This window comes from Homarus americanus, unplaced genomic scaffold (assembly GCF_018991925.1).
Source record: "Homarus americanus isolate GMGI-L3 unplaced genomic scaffold, GMGI_Hamer_2.0 scaffold32929, whole genome shotgun sequence".
NCBI classification, from domain to species: domain Eukaryota; kingdom Metazoa; phylum Arthropoda; class Malacostraca; order Decapoda; family Nephropidae; genus Homarus; species Homarus americanus.
In genome coordinates, this window is record NW_024737097.1 from 21,384,048 (window position 1) to 21,403,077 (window position 19,030).

At 42.2% G+C, this 19,030-nt stretch overlaps 1 protein-coding gene across 4 annotated transcripts in view; it reads right to left on the reverse strand.

The window, feature by feature from the left end:
• Positions 1–19,030, reverse strand: part of LOC121873321 (sterol O-acyltransferase 1-like) — an 80,207-nt gene that overhangs the window by 58,541 nt on the left and 2,636 nt on the right. Inside the window, exon 1 of one of the 4 annotated variants that reach the window (XM_042376835.1) lies at positions 5,324–5,581. The exons of the other annotated variants lie outside the window; for them this stretch is intronic. Coding sequence (XP_042232769.1) covers positions 5,324–5,393 — 70 coding nt within the window. The 5' untranslated portion in view covers positions 5,394–5,581. Of the gene's footprint in view, positions 1–5,323; positions 5,582–19,030 lie in introns of those variants that run through there. 4 annotated transcript variants of the gene reach the window in all.

Below are 19,030 nucleotides of genomic sequence, written 5' to 3' on the forward strand. Positions count from 1 at the left end.
ACACGACATAAACCAATGAATTATTATTATTATTACAATTTAGCTCCCCAGGCCCCAATGTGGGTCAGTGAACCTGTGCCCGGGTGGGCTGATCCCTGTATATATATACGTATATAAAAAAAAAAATACGAAATCTGGAAAATTCTGAAATCCGAAATGCATCTGGCCCCAAGGATTTCCGATAAGGGATTGTCAACCTGTAGAATCAAGGCTTAAAACTGGTGGAAATAGTGAGTTCATTTATTAAGGCCATATGTTTGGGAGGAAAAGTAAGTTTTCAATTAACAGTCCTTTGTTCATTGTGGCAGAGAAAATTACTCGAGTTTGCGGCACTAATATAATTCATGAAGGTTATACATATAAAGGACAAAACAATCAGTGACAAGCAACACTAGAGGTAAGCTGGTTGAGGACCAAGATGACGACCTCATCACATTCAGCACCAGTGAGATTTTAAACACAATGAGCACTTCACAATATACAGTATTTATGGACGAACGTTGTCCACTCAGTTTACTAGTCATGAAGTGTACCGTGGATATTTTTTCACAGCTGTGTACTGTTTGTGTAGAGTAAATATACATATTTACGAATCTTCTTAATTCTATAGGATCATATGGGCAAACAAGACATTGTATTTAATCCAATTAGTATCATGAGTGACTTTGAGTGTGGGCTTACAAAAGAACATAAGAAAATAAGGAGTCTGCAATAGGCCGGTTGGCCTGTGCATGGCAGCTCCTGTCGAGAGTTACTACCACTCTCTATCATCCATGAAACTTTCCAGCGTTCCAGCACTTACTACAAAGTTGCTAAGCTTGTTCCACTCGTCCACCACCCTATTTGTAAACCAGTTCCATCCTATCTCCCTCCTAAACCTAAACTTATCCAACTTGAATCCGTTGTTCCGTGTTCTATCCTGCTCGGATATTATAAGAACTTTATCTATATCACCTTTATTGATTCCTTTCACCCACTTGCATACTTCTATCATATCTCCCCGCACTCTTCGTCTTTCTAGGGAATGCAAGTTAAGTTTCTTTAACCTATCCTGATATGGAAGGTTTCTAAGTCCCGGAATCATTTTTGTCATTTTCACTGCACCGACTCTAGTGAATTTATATCCATTCTATAATAGGGGCACCAGAACTGAACTGCATAATCGAGGTGCGGCCTGACTAGCGCAAGATATAGTTGCAGTAAGACCTCTGCACTCTTTTTACTTACACTTCTAGATATAAAACCCAATACTCTGTTTGCCTTATTTCGAACATTAACGCACTGTTTTCTGGGCCGTAGGTCCGGGCTTACAAGTACCCCTAGGTCTCTTTCACAAGTCGACTTCTCTAGGTTGATGTTGTTAAGGTGGCATGATAATTACTCTGGTAATGCCAAGCCTTCAGAAATGCTAGCTGTAGGCGTAGAGTGAGGGGGGGCGATTTGATCGAGATGCATAAATGGAAGGCAGGGTTAAACAAAGGTGATATAAAAAGGTACTTAAACTATCCAACCAGGAGCAAACTCATAGCAATGGTTTTAAATTAAGACATTCAGATATAGGTGTGATAGGTAAACAAACACTGGTTTGAAAAGATAGTGGATGAGTTTTTTTTTTTACGGTATTAGCCTGTGGGGTATGGAATGTTTGGTTCACACTCAGGATGGGATGGAGAAAGGAAACTCACAATGTGCTCTCTGTATACATGTTGTATTGGATGTACAATGCAGCTTGGTGCTGGGAAGGCAGCATGGTTACAAGTGTGATGTAGAGAGAGCTGGTTGGTGAGGATGCTCAGAGGACAGCTTGTGGGTCGCCATGCTCGCCGGCGGGTGCGAGGGCCGCCAGGCAGCGGCGGAGGAGGAGGTGTTGCTTGCTGCAGCTGTAGCTAGAAGAAGAGAGAGGTCACCACGAGGTCAGGTCTTTTATAGCGGAGGTAGGCGTGAGTAGATAGTTGACCCCCGCTCCGTGGGCGGCGCTGGTTGACCTAGACCACGAGGCATACACTGTGGAATTCGCGGGGTCAGCTACTCAGCGACAAACAGTGTTTGTAGGGGAGAAATCCACTACAATACTCCCTCCTTCCCTCCAGGCAGTGTAGGAGACTTGTCTGCAGGGGTGCATGGCACAAGTGAGGCAGAACAGGCGGTGCATGCCACATGTGAGCCATAACGGCGATGGTGTGGATGAGCCGGTCGCTAGAGGAGACAACTGTCTAGATACACACTATCTGTGGGAGTTGAATCGGCTGCCTGTGCAATTAATCAGGCCGTTCACATATATTTATTATTTGGGTTTAAGTAACGAAACCCAAATGGTAGTTCCTTGTTTTATTATAAAAGGGTTGTATATATATATTTCCTGAGTGTAGATCGACCGTAAGTCCCACTGTACAGGAGTGAATGAGAAAGGGACGGCATTTATGTATTATAAACGTTAGGTCACGCCCTTATGATATAAGTTGTTGTGAGCGACTAAAGAGTGAGGGCCTCGCTGTGCGGGCTTACAGATATGCTGACTATGGGCCACTCCCTCCTGGGAGAGTTGCCCGCTCACGTGTACAACTCACGTCTTACTCATAGACAGTGGAAAGTTACAGGGTGGTGAATCTTAATATAATATCAGATGTATTGACCCATTTATATAATATGTTCTGTTGATGAGACAGGGGCCCATTACAGAGTAGAGAGGGAGAAAAAGGGTGTGTGGAGGCGATGAATGTTGTGCTTCCCTCATGGCAGGTACAGAGTCGTCAGATGCGCCTGCTGGGGTGTGTGGGCCTGGGTCAGGAGCAGGGGCTGCATCAGCAGAAGCGGATGAGGGCTCAGGACAGCAGCTGGGTCCACGACAGCAGCAGGGTGCAGGACAGTAGCAAGGAGTACCTGAGGGAGAAAAGAGGGGTGTGTTGGTCCGCACTCAGGCGCATGGGCCACGTCGGGAGCAGGGGCTGCATCAGGAGGAGCGGCAGGGGGTACTGCTGGGCCGGGGGCGGCGTCTGAGGCAGGACGGGTGTGCTGGGGTCGGTAGGACGTGGTGCTTAGGGCAGGAAGAGGAGCTGGTGTCTGCTTAGAGAAGCAGTGCTGCTCTAGGGTGTCTAACCTGCGGTTTAGAGACAGTAGCTGTAGAGCTGATGAGAGCTGCTTCTGGGTGGATAAGCCAGTCTTCCATGTTGCTTGAAGACTGGGAGCATAATCTGTTTCTCCTCCATCCTGTGTGAGTGCGAATCTCCGGGGGTCACCATTTGTGGGGTATGGAATGTTTGGTTCACACTCAGGATGGGATGGAGAAAGGAAACTCACAATGTGCTCTCTGTATACATGTTGTATTGGATGTACAATGCAGCTTGGTGCTGGGAAGTGGCAGCGTGGTTACAAGCGTGATGTCGAGAGAGCTGGTTGGTGAGGATGCTCAGAGGAGGACAGCTTGTGGGTCGCCAGGCTCGCCGGCGGGAGCGAGGGCCGCCAGGCAGCAGCGGAGGAGGAGGAGGTGTTGCTTGCTGCAGCTGTAGCTAGAAGAAGAGAGAGGTCACCACGAGGTCAGGTCTTTTATAGCGGAGGTAGGCGTGGGTAGATAGTTGACACCCGCTCCGTGGGCAGCGCTGGTTGACCTAGACCACGAGGCATACAATGTGGAATTCGCGGGGTCAGCTACTCAACGACAACATAAGAACATAAGAATGGAGGAAACTGCAGCGGGCCTATTGGCCCATACTGGGCAGTCCCGTTTACACCCAACCCCTATTGCTCATATGAGCATCCAACCTATGTTTGAAGCAATTCAGCGTATTCGAGTTAATGATGATATTTGGTAACTTGTTCCATTCATCCACTACTCTGTTTCCAAACCAGTGTTTACCTATTTCACGCCTAAATCTAAATTTGTCTAATTTAAAACCATTGTTACGAGTTCGCTCCTGGTTGGATAGTTTGAGTACCTTTGTAATGTCCCCTTTGTTTAGCCCTGCCTTCCACTTATACACCTCTATCAGGTCGCCCCTCGCTCTACGTCTCTCAAGGAGTGCAAATTAAGATGCTTTAACCTGTCTCTATACTCAAGGTTCCTAATGCCCGGGATTAGTCTTGTCATTCTCCTCTGAATTCTTTCCAAGGATTCTATATCCATTCTGTAATACGGTGACCAGAACTGAACTGCGTAATCCAGGTGTGGTCTCACAAGAGCAAGATACAGTTTTAGGATGACCTCGCTAGTCTTGTAACTAACACTCCTTTGTATGAACCCAAGTACTTTATTAGCCTTGTTACGAGCAAAAACACATTGTTTACTTGGCTTAAGGTTCCTACTTATCATTACTCCTAAATCTCTCTCGCAGTCGTATTTCTCTATGGCATCGTTGTTCATCTGGTATCTGGTTTCCGTTTACATCTCCTATACTGAGTACTTTACATTTGTCGAGGTTGAATTTCATCTGCCATTTTTCAGACCATTCGAAAAATTTGTTTAGATCTTCCTGTAGTTTTACCGAGTCCTCGTCAGATTTGATAACACGTCCTATTTTAGTGTCATCAGCAAATTTACTTATGTTGCTGTCAATGCCGATATCTATGTCGTTTATGTATATAATAAATAGTAATGGTCCAAGTACTGAGCCTTGGGGAACTCCACTTGTGACGTTGCTCCAATGGGACTTAGTGCCGTTAATGCTCACTCGCTGTTTCCTGTCCTGTAACCACGCCCTAATCCATTTAAGGATGTCACCTTTGATGCCATGAGCTTCTACCTTTCAAATTAGTCTTTCGTGGGGGACTCTGTCGAAGGCTTTGCTAAAGTCGAGATATACCACATCATAATTGTGCCCCTCGTCCACCGATTCGAAAACTTATGAAAAGAATGTTAATAGATTAGTTAGGCAAGAACGTCCACTTGTGAAGCCATGCTGGGAATCATTGATCAATCGGTGCTTCTCCAGGTGATTTCGAATAGAGTTTGAAATGATTGCTTCCAGTAATTTGCCTACTATTGATGTTAGACTGATTGGGCGGTAGTTAGAGGATAGTGATCTGTCCCCCTTCTTGAAAATCGGTATTACATTCGCTATCCTCCAGGATTCTGGTACTACACCTGTTTTTAATGACATGTTAAACAACTTTGCTAAGGGAATACTAAGCAAAGTTAACATGTCATTAAAAACATGTTTGTAGGGGAGAAATCCACTACAAGCCCACCAGGCTGTCTAGTATAGGCCAATTGGCCCGCTGCAGTTTCCTCAATTCTTATGTTCTTATTACTTCAAACTTCCATATTTATGTGCTTCTGTGGTTAGTGTATGGATATATTTCCATTCCAAATAATAATAATAATTATTACCTAGTGTAGAGTCTGCCTTTCTTAAATGTTGCCACGCAGCGCGCATGCAACAAGGAGCTTCACCTGCCATCCTAAGCCTTGGAAGCCCTTCAGGTACACGCCACGAGGCTGAAGTGCAAACTCGTCCCTTCCTCCACAAGTAAGTCTCTGTTACGACGACTACCACTACCACACAGGGTTGCCAGATGTACGACAAGCTTCACGGCCAACTTCACGCCATCTTAAGGCCAAAACTTTTGGATGGGAAGCACAAGGCTATTTTGCAATCCACACAAAATAAAAGTATCCCCTACAATATCCACTTAAAATGTCGTAATAAAGCCAAATTTTCACTTAGAATTGAGAGCCCAATAATTACATAAACATATCTATAATCTACAGTGAAGATTTACCTTAATCTGAAATGGTGGTGGAGCATGATAATGGTGGAGAACTTGATAACACTAGTTGGCGTAAGCAAAAACGTCTAGTTCGTCATCGTCCCCTGGTTTGTTATATTTTCTGCCACTGTCGTAGGACCCTTTCCATTTACTAGTGGACATTTTGAAAACTAGCACTCGGAATGGCTTTGTAAGCTCTGAAGCTAACCCATATGCTGGACACGTTCAGCCTGAACAACTCAAATATGAGAACAAACAACTAAGGTAGTAATTAGAAAGATCAGTCAGCTCAGTAGGTCACGTAAACATGTGAAGAGGTGAGGTCACTGATTAGGTGAGGTCACTGAGACAGCATTTTCATTGTGAAATTTGAAAATCTGCTAGACTTTTCTTCAAATTCCACTAGATGAGGAATTAATACGTGTTTTACAAAATTCGGCGGCCATATAGTTTGGCCGTGACCATCCATTTTTTCACGGCCAGGTGAAATTTTTTACGGCCAAATTAGATAATTTGGCCGTGGAAACGGCTATCTGGCAACCCTGCTACCACACGTTACAAGCCTCACAAGGAGATCCTTATACAACTTGTATGTATGTATGTATGTATGTATATATATATATATATATATATATATATATATATATATATATATATATATATATATATATATATATATATATATATATATATATATATATTTCATGTAGATCCACAATGGAAACGTGGATACGATAAATCTTGATAAAATCACACATGGAAAAGGGAAACAATGGAGAACCTTAGCTTTCGTCTTCATTCAAGACATCTTCAGAGGCACCTTAGGATGTCTTGAATAAAGACGAAAGCTATTATAGCGTGTGGTCTACTAAATAATTAGGTTAAGTTACTTAGCTTAGGTCAGGTTAGACTAAAGATATCTTTGCCGACTGCACACTATAGTAGCACCGTATACTTGTTATTGCAATGATATATTAATATATGCACTGAATAACAGAAAGAGTGGATCACCTGAAGAATCGTCGCCCCAGAATGTCCACCTGAAGAATTGTCACCCCGGGATATCCCACCTGAAGAATTGTCACCCCAGCCTGCTCCACCTGAAGAATCGTCACCCCAGCCCACAGTGAATATAATTTGTATAGTTAGGATAACATAAATATATTCCTTTGTGTTATGCATCTTTGTGGTGCATATTACAAAGGGTACTATACAGCAATTTGTGGACAGCCACAAAATTGACCGAGTGGTTCACAGTATCATACTTCACTTCACGCTTTAAAAGTCTGTTTTGTTGAAGCCACCGAATAACTTTAGAGGAATCATCACACAACAGTGGTAGGACGACAGTTTGGAAGGTACAGGTATTGATTGCGTGCCATGGTCGACTGATGATTATGACTAAAAATTTTGAGCCCACTTTTTTTTTTATTGTACTCCCCCTACATCCTTGTGTAAGCGCAGAAGCGTCTACAGCGCCCAACAGGGAAGCATGCTTGCCTTTATGTCTCATGAGTTACTATTATGTAGTCCTCCTACCTGACTGGAAGGTCCTGACTCCACTAGCCTGAAGATTAACAACCGTGGAGGGTCCTAACCCCACCTGAAGAAATGACACCCTGCCGGACTCTGGGGTGACATGTTGATGGGTATACATATGGTATTCTAAGTTGTCGCAAGGTTTTGAAATAAGCCGACTTAATTTTAAGCTGATTGTTCTTGGGGGTAAGTTTAGAATCTCCGTATAGACTGAAAAAGGTTGCTTATCGTAACAATTTATTTACTTTTATTTTATCCATTGTTTCAATTGTTGGATTATTTATCCCCCCCCAGAGCAGCCAATTTAAGAATCTTCCCCCAACCCTGTTCAAACTGACGAATTGCTTTCCCTCACTATATTTTGGTATATTAAGTCAACTAATGAATGTAATATGTGTCAGGAAACAAAAATACACCAATTTCATTAAAGCGAAAATAAAACATAAGCACTGTGAATGTAGTTGCAATATAGAATTGGTCAGGTTAGGGCTAACCTAACCTGCCAGTAAGTAAAGATAATTCCTACCTCACCGTAACCTGTCACTGACCGCATTACCTGAGTGCTAGGTCATGGGTTGGTCATCAACTGAATAATACCCAACCAGAGCGCACCTATCTGAAGAATTTCCCCTTCTACTTATATTGTCACATTTGATTAGTAGTCATTTTCATCGAGTCTCTAACCATTGTGTTCCTACCTTTTTTTAATTGTTTATTTGTGTACCAGGGACTAGTCAAACAAGGTTTAACTGCTATCTACCTCTGAAAAATGTCAGCCAACTCCGCGGGAACAGGTCAGGTAGACCTGACCCAAGGTCTACATTGACCTTGACCTGACCGAGCTACCTGGTGAAGGTCTCCAGGGTGTGACAGAGAAAATAGGTAGCTCTCTCTGACTGTATATTTATGTAATCTGCTTCTGAAGATTTGTTAAATATACGAGAGCTTAAACAATACTCTTGTTGTCTTTTTCACACGTGGTTTAGTGTGTGTTTGTGTGAAGAAATTACGAATATGACGCGTGACACCGTGAATATATATATATATATATATATATATATATATATATATATATATATATATATATATATATATATATATATATATATATACATATATATATATATATATATATATATATATATATATATATATATATATATATATATATATATATATATATATATATATATATATATATATATATATATATATATATTATATATATATATATAATGATCAGGGGTCGCACTGGAAAATGGTTAGGAACCCCTGGGCCTATGATTATTATTAGACCAATATTAATAGGAGGGTACTGCTGCGACATCACTGAGACTGTAGAACACATCTCTTGGCAAGCAGGTCATCGTGGGAACAGAAAAAATGAGATATCAGCTTAGCTCTAACGTCACGATAGTCAGTGTATCTGTGTAAAGAGGAAAATTCGAAGCCATGCCCGTGTCGTGCCTCTGGTTTCAAAGCCGAAGCTGGCTTCAGCTTCATGTTTGTTGCTGGCATCTGTGGTAAATCATCCGCAAACATTTGTATGGAGTGTACGTCAGGCATGTCATTTATGAAACAAACAAACAAACAAACAAAGAACAGCAGGCCCAATACACTGCCCTGTGGGACCCCTGTAGCGTGTTGTATGTGGCCAGTTGTCAAATTTGTATTTGTTAGGCTCATACATACATACATACATACATACATACATACATATATATATATATATACACACAATGCAGTGCTAGGGAGCTTGTTGATAGAAGGTCTTGTTTGAGAGCGGAGACTAGAATGGCCTTCACGGCGAGGCTAAGAGATATTTACCTGTACATGATTCTGCCTGATTAGCTAGATAGGTGTGAAGTGAGCGGCGCTGCTGATTGGTTCAGGTGAAGGCGGTACGGGCCAATCACCGCGCAGTCCGAAAGTGAGGCCCATCACATTCAGAACTCGCCGCTGGTTGGCTGGTAAGCGGACAAGTGATCAGCCAGCAGTTGTAGGGGAGAGTATCCACTATACCCCGCTTGTGACAGGTACAGATGATGATATTGTGCCATTAATCACCACACATTGCTTGCGGTCATGTAGGCAGTTTTCTATCCACGCTGGGTGTGGAGTAAATCATGTGTTGGTCGATAAGTCCAAAAGTCTATCCAGTATAATACAGTATGTATCACAAGAGATCAGGCAGTCGTAGTGCCAGTCACAAAGAAAGGCAGCAGCACCAGATCATAAGCCACCGTCTTGGCGGAGTAAGAACATAAGAATGGAGGAAACCTGCTTTTACTTGGCAGTCCCGTTTTGCAGCCAACCCCTATCGCTCATATATACGTCCAACCTATATTTGAAGCTACCCAGAATGTTAGAGTTAACGATGTTTGGTAACGTGTTCCACTCGACCACTACTTATTTTCAAACCATGAACTTACCCTTTTTTTAACATCTTTCTACAGTAGGTCGAAATTTAAATATTCTAAATCACGACATGTTATGTTATTCATAATTGTCTTGCAGTCGAAATACTGAATATAAATAAAAACAATCGTGACAAAGTATTTTTTTTTACGGGGAATAGCCCATCCGGGCAGCGATTTTTTTTCCTGAGGGCTTCCGTCATTTTCAACAAGCGACACCATCGCAGAGTTTGACGCGCGGCACTACTACTTTTACTTTACTTTTATCCTCTTCGCCACTGATCGGCTTGTTAGCCGCTTGGGCGATCGGTCACGTCTCTTTTCATTTATATTCTTCACCAAAAGATCGGCTCGCTAGCCGCCCGGGCGATCGGTCACGTCTCTGTCACGCACTGTTGGCAAATACTGGGCATGCACCGGCTCCTGAATGTACCTGAACCCGCTCCAGTGTTGGTCAAGTCTTCTCTTGAAAGAGCTCACACTTGGTGCCGTCACAACACTCTCTGGTAGATTGTTCCAAGAGTTTACAACCCTCACTCCGAAAAAGTTTGCCCTCACGGTTTTCTGGACTTGCGGCTTCTTCAATCTTGAGCTGTGACCCCTTGTGGGGCGAGCGTCCGCCAGCTCCAAGTAAGGACACTCAACTGAGTAGTGCCCCCTGAGATGCTTATAAACCTCAACTAGGTCCCCCCTTGCCCGTCTGTAGTATAAGCTAGGCAAGTTCAGGCGCTCCAATCTCTCAGGGTAGCTGAGGTGCCGAAGTGCAGGCACCAGTTTGGTGGCCCTCCTTTGAACATTTTCAACCAACTGACAGTCCCTAGCATATCTCGGGGACCAGATGGGGTGACAGTACTCCAGATGGGGAAGCACTTCACTCCTGAAGATCGTCACGAGGGACGGACCGTCTAGATATCTGAACGACCTTCTTATAAGACCCAATAATTTATTTGCCTGATTTACCTTCTTCTCACAATGGCCCGAGAACTTCAGCTCATTGTCAACATACACACCTAGGTCCTTCTCACACACAGTCTCAACTAGTACATTTTCTTCATCCCGTTGGGACATATGGTACGCCTCCTTACCGTTGGTACGCCCCAGGTGCATCCTCTTACACTTCGTGACATTGAATCTCAGCAGCCATTCCTTCGACCATTCCTGGAGCCCACAGAGGTCCTTCTGCAGCTCTTCACAGTCCGCTTGGTTCTTAATTTCCCGAAATAACTTGCCATCATCGGCAAACATTTGTATGGAGGAGTGTACAACGTCAGGCATATCGTTTATGAAACAAACAAACAACAGCGGGCCCAGTACACTACCCTGCGGTACCCCACTTGTTACAGGTACAGATGACGATTTCGTGCCATTAATCACCACACATTGCTTGCGGTCATGTAGAAAGTCTTCTATCCACGCTAGGACATTTCCCCGAATTCCGTACCCTTCCAGTTTGATTTTCAGCCTTTCGTGGGGTACACTGTCAAAAGCCTTGGCAAAATCTAGGTAAATATTGTCGATATTACCACCCCGTTCTAGAATATGGGTCCAAATATCCAATACCTTGAGCAATTGTGTCAAGCAAGAGCGCCCCGGCATAAAACCGTGTTGGCAATCTTTTACAAGGTTGTTTCGTAGTAGATGTTCCATCGCGGCATCTCTGATAATACTCTCAAGTACTTTACATATTATGCTGGTCAGGCTCACCGGTCTATAGTTGTTCGTGGAGTGACTATCGCCCTTCTTGAAGATAGGACTCACATAAGCCACTTTCCATTCACTGGGGACCATTTGTTCATCCAGGCATTTACAAAACAGAATCTTCAGGGGCTCTGCAAGCTCGTTGCACAGCTCTCTTAGCACTCTAGGATGCACCATGTCAGGTCCAGGACTCTTATGGACCTTTAGCCTGGACAGTTTATTTCTAATACCCTCTTCTGTGAACACAATGTGGGTCAGTGCTGTGTCGAACCGTCTGTCCTCAAACGCAGGAAGGTTAGTTGCATCCTCTCTTGTGAACACTGAGGAAAAGAAGCTGTTCAATGCCTCAGCTTTATCCTGGTCAGAATCTGCGTAACTACCATCTTCAAGCCTCAGGTCTGATACTCCTACTCGCGTTTTCAATTTCGACTTTGCATAGCGGTAAAACGCCTTTGGGTTTGACTTGACCTCGCGTGCAACCAGCCTTTGGAACTCCTTTTCAGCCCTCCTACACTCTATCTTTGCTTGGTTTCTGGCTCTTGCATACATCCTCCTGTCTTGCTCATCGTTTGACCCAACCCACGTCTTGAATTTCTGGGTTTTCTTCTTAATTTTGTCGACCGCCGCATGGTTCATGTGTAGGGATCCCCTCGTATTCCTAGAAGCACTGGGTTTGGTCTTGGGTATATATTTATCGATCAAATGGGTCATTTTACTAGTTATGATATTCAGCGTAGTGTCTGCGTTCTTGTACCTAAATAAGTCAGGCCAGTTGATACCCCTCATCTCTTCCCTCATCCCATTGTAATTTCCCTTGTAATATTTGCACCTTGGCCTGGCCTTATCTTGAACTAGGTAACAGTTAAATCTGAATGACAACACTGTATGGTGACTGGTGCCAACTGGGGCAAGGTGTTCCAGTTTGGCCACCATACCCTCCTCGTTTGTTATGATGAGGTCAAGTGGCTTGGGTGTTTGCTCCCCTCTGTAATGTGTCGGGTCTCTCACATGTTGGAACAGAAAATTATCTCTCAGAGTTTCTACAAAAAGAGTAGCAGGATTATTCAAGTCATTCGGGGTGGACTCGTTTCTCCAGTCGATGTCGCCATAGTTAAAGTCCCCCATGATAAGGAGGTGGCTGGGGTTGAGCATCGCCGCATTGTTTATTAAGGTTCTTAAGTTCCTTTGATTTAGTGGGCCACAGTTTGGGGATCTGTAGATACACCCGACGATAAGTAAGTCCCCTCCCTTTAATTTAATTTTACACCACTTGGACTCTTCAAAAACATCCTCTCCCTGTACCCTCGCCTGGCTGGCTCTAAGGTCTTGCCTAGCGTAGATAACCACACCCCTCCTGCAGGATTCTTGAGTTAGGTTCGTAAATGAGTCATATCCAGCAATACTGAACTCACATTCCTCTGGGTTGATTCTCCTGTTCTTGTACAACAGTTCTACAACTCCTACAACATCTGGTTGGTGTACTCTTAGTAGTGTTTCAAACTCCTCTCTCTTATCAAGGAACGTGTCAGTATGAGTGTACATGACATTCAAGCCAGAATTTGTTCTCGGTAACGTCTCTGCTCTTAGTAATAAACCCGCTCCACCCACATTCTCAGAAGCTGTATTTTGCAGGGTGTGGTTAAAAATGTCATTGTTTACACGGCGCTCGTTCCCTCCTGTCCGGTAGGCTGAGCTGGTGCCGCCTCCCGGGTGGGGGGTTGAGTGGGTGGAGGGTGCACTGCTGCCCCCTGGCCCTGTGTCGGCACACTTGTTTCCACTACCCTCCCCCTGAGTATAACCCATGTGCACCTGTCCCCGTTCCTCCTCGACTCCTCCCTCTTCTGCTTCAAGTCCTGCAGGAACTTCTTGTGCTGTTCCCTCTGCATTACCGTGCGGTCTGGGTGAATAAATACATCCCGAAATGCCTCGCTCCTTGCTAAGTTTTTTGCCTGCCGAATAACTTGCCATTTCTCCTCCTCACTCCCTAGTGTGATCCTGAGGGGGCGAGGCTTAGCCCCCTGCTTTTGTCCCAGTCTCCTCACATCCTGAGGGGTTGCTGGAATCTTCAGAACCTCTGTGCAAATATTTTGAAACAGCACCTTGTCGTGTGTTTCCTTACTCACAGTTCCCTCTGCCTGGCTCTCTGGGACTCCAAAAACTATTACATTGTTCCTGCGCTGGAGCCGTTCCTGGTGTTCCTCCTCTCCCCTAACAGTAGGTGCGTTAATTTTCATTTCTTCGACACACTTTTTCAGAGTCCGTAAGAAAGAGAGAATAAGAGACGATCATTTATGCTTGGTGTAATGCTAACACAAACAAATAATAACCTGACTTAAAATTGGGTCAAATAAGAATGAGCCAAGGTGGATGACCAAAAAACTTAAAATTGACATAGGGCCCAAGCGGTTAACAAGCCGATCAGTGGCGAAGAGGATAAAAGTAAAAAGTAAAAGTAATAAAGAAAGGAATTTATAAGAAATTAAAGGGAGGGGAGGAGCATCTCAGAAATAGGTATAATGAACTATCTAGGAATGTTAAGGAAGGCGAAGAGGGACTACGAAATCAGGATAGCAACAAAATCCAAGGCGAATCCCAAGGGATTTTTCCCAGGTATATAGGACAAAGTGGGACCACGGTGTAAGAGAGAGGGGAAGTGATCGATGACAGAAAATAAGCAAAGCATTAAACAGCTACTTCTTATCGGTTTTCACAGAAGAAATTCATGAGGAAATGCCAGAGATGTAACTGATATTTAGGGGAAATGAAGAAGAGAAATCCAAGAATATCACTATCGGAAAAGAGGATGTTCTAAAGAAGATAAGAGATTAAAGAAACTAAATTTGCATTCCCTAGAAAGACGAAGAGTGCGGGGAGATATGATAGCAGTATTAAAATGGGTGAAAGGAATCAATAAAGGAGATATAGATAAGGCTCTTATAATATCCGAGCAGGATAGGACTCGTAGCAACGGATTTAAGTTGGATAAGTTTAGGTTTAGGAGGGAGATAGGAAGGAGTTGGTTCACAAAAGGGCGGTGGACGAGTGGAACAAGCTTAGCAATTTTGTAGGAAGTACTGGAACGCTGGAAAGTTTTAAAAGGAGGCTAGATAGACTCATGGATGATAGAGAGTGGTAGTAACTCTCGACAAGAGCTACCATGCACAGGCCAACCGGCCTATTGCAGACTCCTTATTTTCTTATGTTCTTAACCGAGCCAGCACGGCCAAGATAGAACGAATTCTTGCTGCTACCAGCTGATTGTACAGTGGAGCGGCGCTTCAAACACTGCGACGTTGGTGCTTGTTGAAAATGATGGAAGCCCTCAGGGAAAACCAAAAAACACCTGGGCACGGGTCATCGCATCGACCCACAACGGAGCCTAGGTAGCGAAAAAATAAGAGTAAAAATAAATTAAAAATAGAAAAAGAAAGAATATATTACACATTATGGCCTAAGTTGCAAAACGTTCATATTTAATTTCTCCATATTGCAAGTTGGTCGCTGCCAAGAGGACTGAGAAGTGGCCTACAGGTAGTCTCACCCAAAGTTCGTTAACTTTCCCAGCCAGCTGTTGCTGCACTGCCTGCTTGTATGAACTTGAATTTGTTCCTTGGAACCTTTAGATTCATTCGTATCGGATTCATGTTCTGGTTGGTACTGAGACAGTTTCAAACATCTGAAGCAGGCAGAGCAGCAATAGTTGGCTGGGAGAGTTAACGAACTTTCGGGTGAGACTGTACATGAGTTAACAAGAAGACTGCACCGGAAGGAAACTGAACACACCATAAAGTTAAAACCGACATAAATGTTTACAGGCCCATTTCCGGAGCTCCTCCAACAAAATTCTTACAGATAATTATCCCAATTTTTTTTCACTTATTAAAAACACCTGAGAAACACCAGGGTTTCCCGATGGGAACTAATTAACTAATGGAAAGGCTGAACTGCAAAGGCAACTCTGCAGATAGTGGGCAGAGTTATTTATCAATTTATAGATTGAGATATGGTTGCGTCATCCCCATTGCTGTAACACTGAAAAATATTATCTGGATGCCAACAAGATAACAATATACAGTCACGTGGTAGCTTCACATACGCAACTTAATTTATCACTCACCTACAAGTTAATAACAATTACGTTAAATAAGAAAAATTATCTTATGAGGATATCAATACAGTAACATATTACAGTAATCAAATTCCCGGACTGAAAAAAATAAATGTCGGGACACATCACCTCACTGAAATGGATATTCCCAGGTGGTTTTCCTTTATACTTAAGACTGAAAGATACTTTTCCAAGATGACTGGGATCCCCAAACGCTTGTCGGTTCAAATTCTTACGCGTAATTAAATTTTATTAGATGATGTTCTACAGGAGGGTTGTATTGAATGAAAGGACGGCATTCCTCTAGTCAAGACGCCATGAAATACAGTACACAACCTTACACCACTGCCCAAAAGTTACATTTTCTCGTTTTTAAAATCATTGTTTTCAGATGCGGGAGTATTTCCAAATTTTATATATATATATATATATATATATATATATATATATATATATATATATATATATATATATATATATATATATATATATATATATATTTTTTTTTTTTTTTTTTTTTACGGGGTTCAGCCCACCCGGGCACAAGTCACAGACCCACATCAGGGCCTGGGGGGCTAAAATTTAATAATAATAACAATAATTCATAGTAAATAAAATATATACTACAAATACAAAATTGAAGATAAAATAAAATAATAATAACAACACCGTAGTAATAATAATAAAGAACCATAAAGAAATAAAAAATAAAACAAATAAAAATAATAAAGTGGGAAACAATATACGTATGTTGTGTTGCCAATAGTAAGAGAAACAATTGAGACCCTGCAATTGTGTGCAAACGATCGCGTTTTCAGAAACAAATATAGATTCTTGCGTAAATCAACTATCTATGAATATACTGTAAACATCAGCATTAAATTTATAAGTGATACCGTAGTGTACACACGTTGGTTGGCAAGTGATGCAACCATGTGTTGTACAGAATTATCTAACTTGTTGAGATAAGTACTTGTTTATGAACTGATAATATTAAAAAACTAAATTTTTCTGTACAAAGTAAAGAAAGGTAACATTGTTCAGTAAATGGCGTATCAGTATGAAAGTTAAATTAAGCTATCTTAAGAAAAATACATTTGCTTTGAATTTTTTTTTATTTACCCAATACATTACTGTGCTGAGAATCAGACAGTTTCTGAAATCTAAGTTTTTGTACAGTACTTAGTCCAAATATTGCACAGTATCCATTTGTCATTTCATATACATGCAGCCTACTTAATTATATCGAACCGCCTACACAGCACAGTACACTAACAAGGATTCTGAGACAATAGCTCACTCAATGTTATTTTTTTTATCAGCGACGGTGGCGTTGCTAAGTGGCAGGAAAGTAAAAAATACATTAACCCCATTGCGCTTTACATTTAAGTATTGCATACAACTTTTTATATATGATTTTCACCACTTATCAGCTTACATGAATATAATTCGTTGGTTATTGACATCCCACTTTTAATATCCAGGGATAATTTATCAAAGTAACACATTGATTATTTTGTAGTATAAATAATTAATTATTTTGCCTACTTTAGGGAATTACACAATTCGCTTCTTCAGTAAAAGCGCTGGAGGTAGCTACAGCTTTACACCATTTAATATGAACAAAAATATTGCAGACAGTTAACCAATGCACACTATTGTAGTTATAACAGGCTACAATATTCGGTAAAATGATCGTTTCGGTTATCCAGTGATTTATAGAATTGTAAGTTTTGGAAACAGTAGTTAAGACCATTCTTAGACACTTTTCGTCTGTCATTTCTTCCGCTCGTAATTACTTTCTTAGAAAATCGCAAAGAAAGAATGGGGTTTTGGGTGGGGGGAAAACCACAAAAAAGTAGTTATTTGCAAAAGAAATGAAGGTCAGATTAATCCAATACCCAACCTAAAGCTAGGTAGCAGGTAGTAGGTAACTTTCAAACAGGGAGGTACTGTGGGGTACGGGTTGTTTGGTTCACACTCAGGATGGGATGGAGAAAGGAAACTCACAATGTGCTCTCTGTATACATGTTGTATTGGATGTACAATGCAGCTTGGTGTTGGTGGCAGCGTGGTTACAAGAGTGATGTAGAGAGAGCTGGTTGGTGAGGATGCTCAGAGGAGGACAGCTTGTGGGTCGCCATGCTCGCCGGCGGGAGCGAGGGCCGCCAGGCAGCGGTGGAGGAGGTGGTGTTGCTTGCTGGTTGGTGAGGGTGCTCAGAGGAGGACCAGCTTGTGGGTGGCCATGCTCGTTTGTTTGTGTATGATCACCTGACTCAGCAGCCCTAACCCATCGAGAGAGGATTGGGGAGGCGACAGCAGTGTACATTGGCACTGTAGCTATTCAGACCACAGAGGCAACACCTAACCTGGTTTCTCTTGAGACTTTCAACACGTAAGTTTAACTGGAACTTATTGTGTACACAGGTAGACTGTGTCCATTGCATCGTTTATCATTGTGACAACAAAATATGACGAATTAAGTACGCATTGTAAGTGTTAAGATTAGACTAATTACATAGCTACGATTGTCATGTATGATTTAGTTTAAATACAAAAATGAATTGGGATCATATGAAGATCCACCCCCCCAAACCTACTTGGGGGGGAGGATCTTCATATGATCTAGCCTGGGGGGAGGGTCTTCATATAATCAAGCCTGGATGGGAGGATCTGACCTGACCAATGACCAAACCTGACCTTGTTTTTATAATTAATGTTTTTTTTATAATTAATTTTTTGTATAATTGTTTTTTATAATTAATTTTTTTTATAATTAATTTTTGTTTTTATACTTACTTTTTTATAATTAATTGTTTTTTATAATTATTTTTTTTTATTGGTTAGGTTAGGTTGGGTTAGGTTAGGTTAGGTTGGATACTTTGGGGGGGAAGATCTTCATATGAGCGCGACTGGGGGGGTGGATCTTCAGTTGGATACTTTGGGGGGGAAGATCTTCGTATGATCCATGAATTGTATTCAACAGGTTTGATCGAATTATAATGTTCGAGTTCAACGTCACAAGTTTCATTAAATCCTTTAACCGCCCGGATGGCAGTTACAGTTATCCTCACTCACAAGTGTGATCCTGAGGGGGCGAGGCTTGTCCTCCTACTTTTGTTCCAACCTCCTCACATCCTGAGGGGGGGGGAGGGGGCTGACATATTCAGTGTACAAATATTCTCAATCTCCATCTTATCGTGTGTTTTCCTAATCTCAGCTTCCTCTGACTGGCTCTGTGGGACTCCAAACACTATTATGTTGTACCCCACCCCCTAACCAGTTGCCATCTCTTCAACACACTTCTTTGGAGTCCCTAGCTGCTGTAGAATCTGTTTGGATCCTGCATTACTCTCTGCCTCTTTCTGTGGCCCTGCTAAAGCCTGAGCATAACTCTTCTTCACTACTCCCTCCATTCCATCAGCTACTTCCCCAGTCTTAGCAAGGATCTCTTGGTAAATTTGCATTGTCACACCGTTCACTTTTAGTAAAAAAAAATATATTTTTCGAGTGTATTTGTGTATGTTTAGACTGAATATGACCTTAATTTTTGGCGGAAATTAGC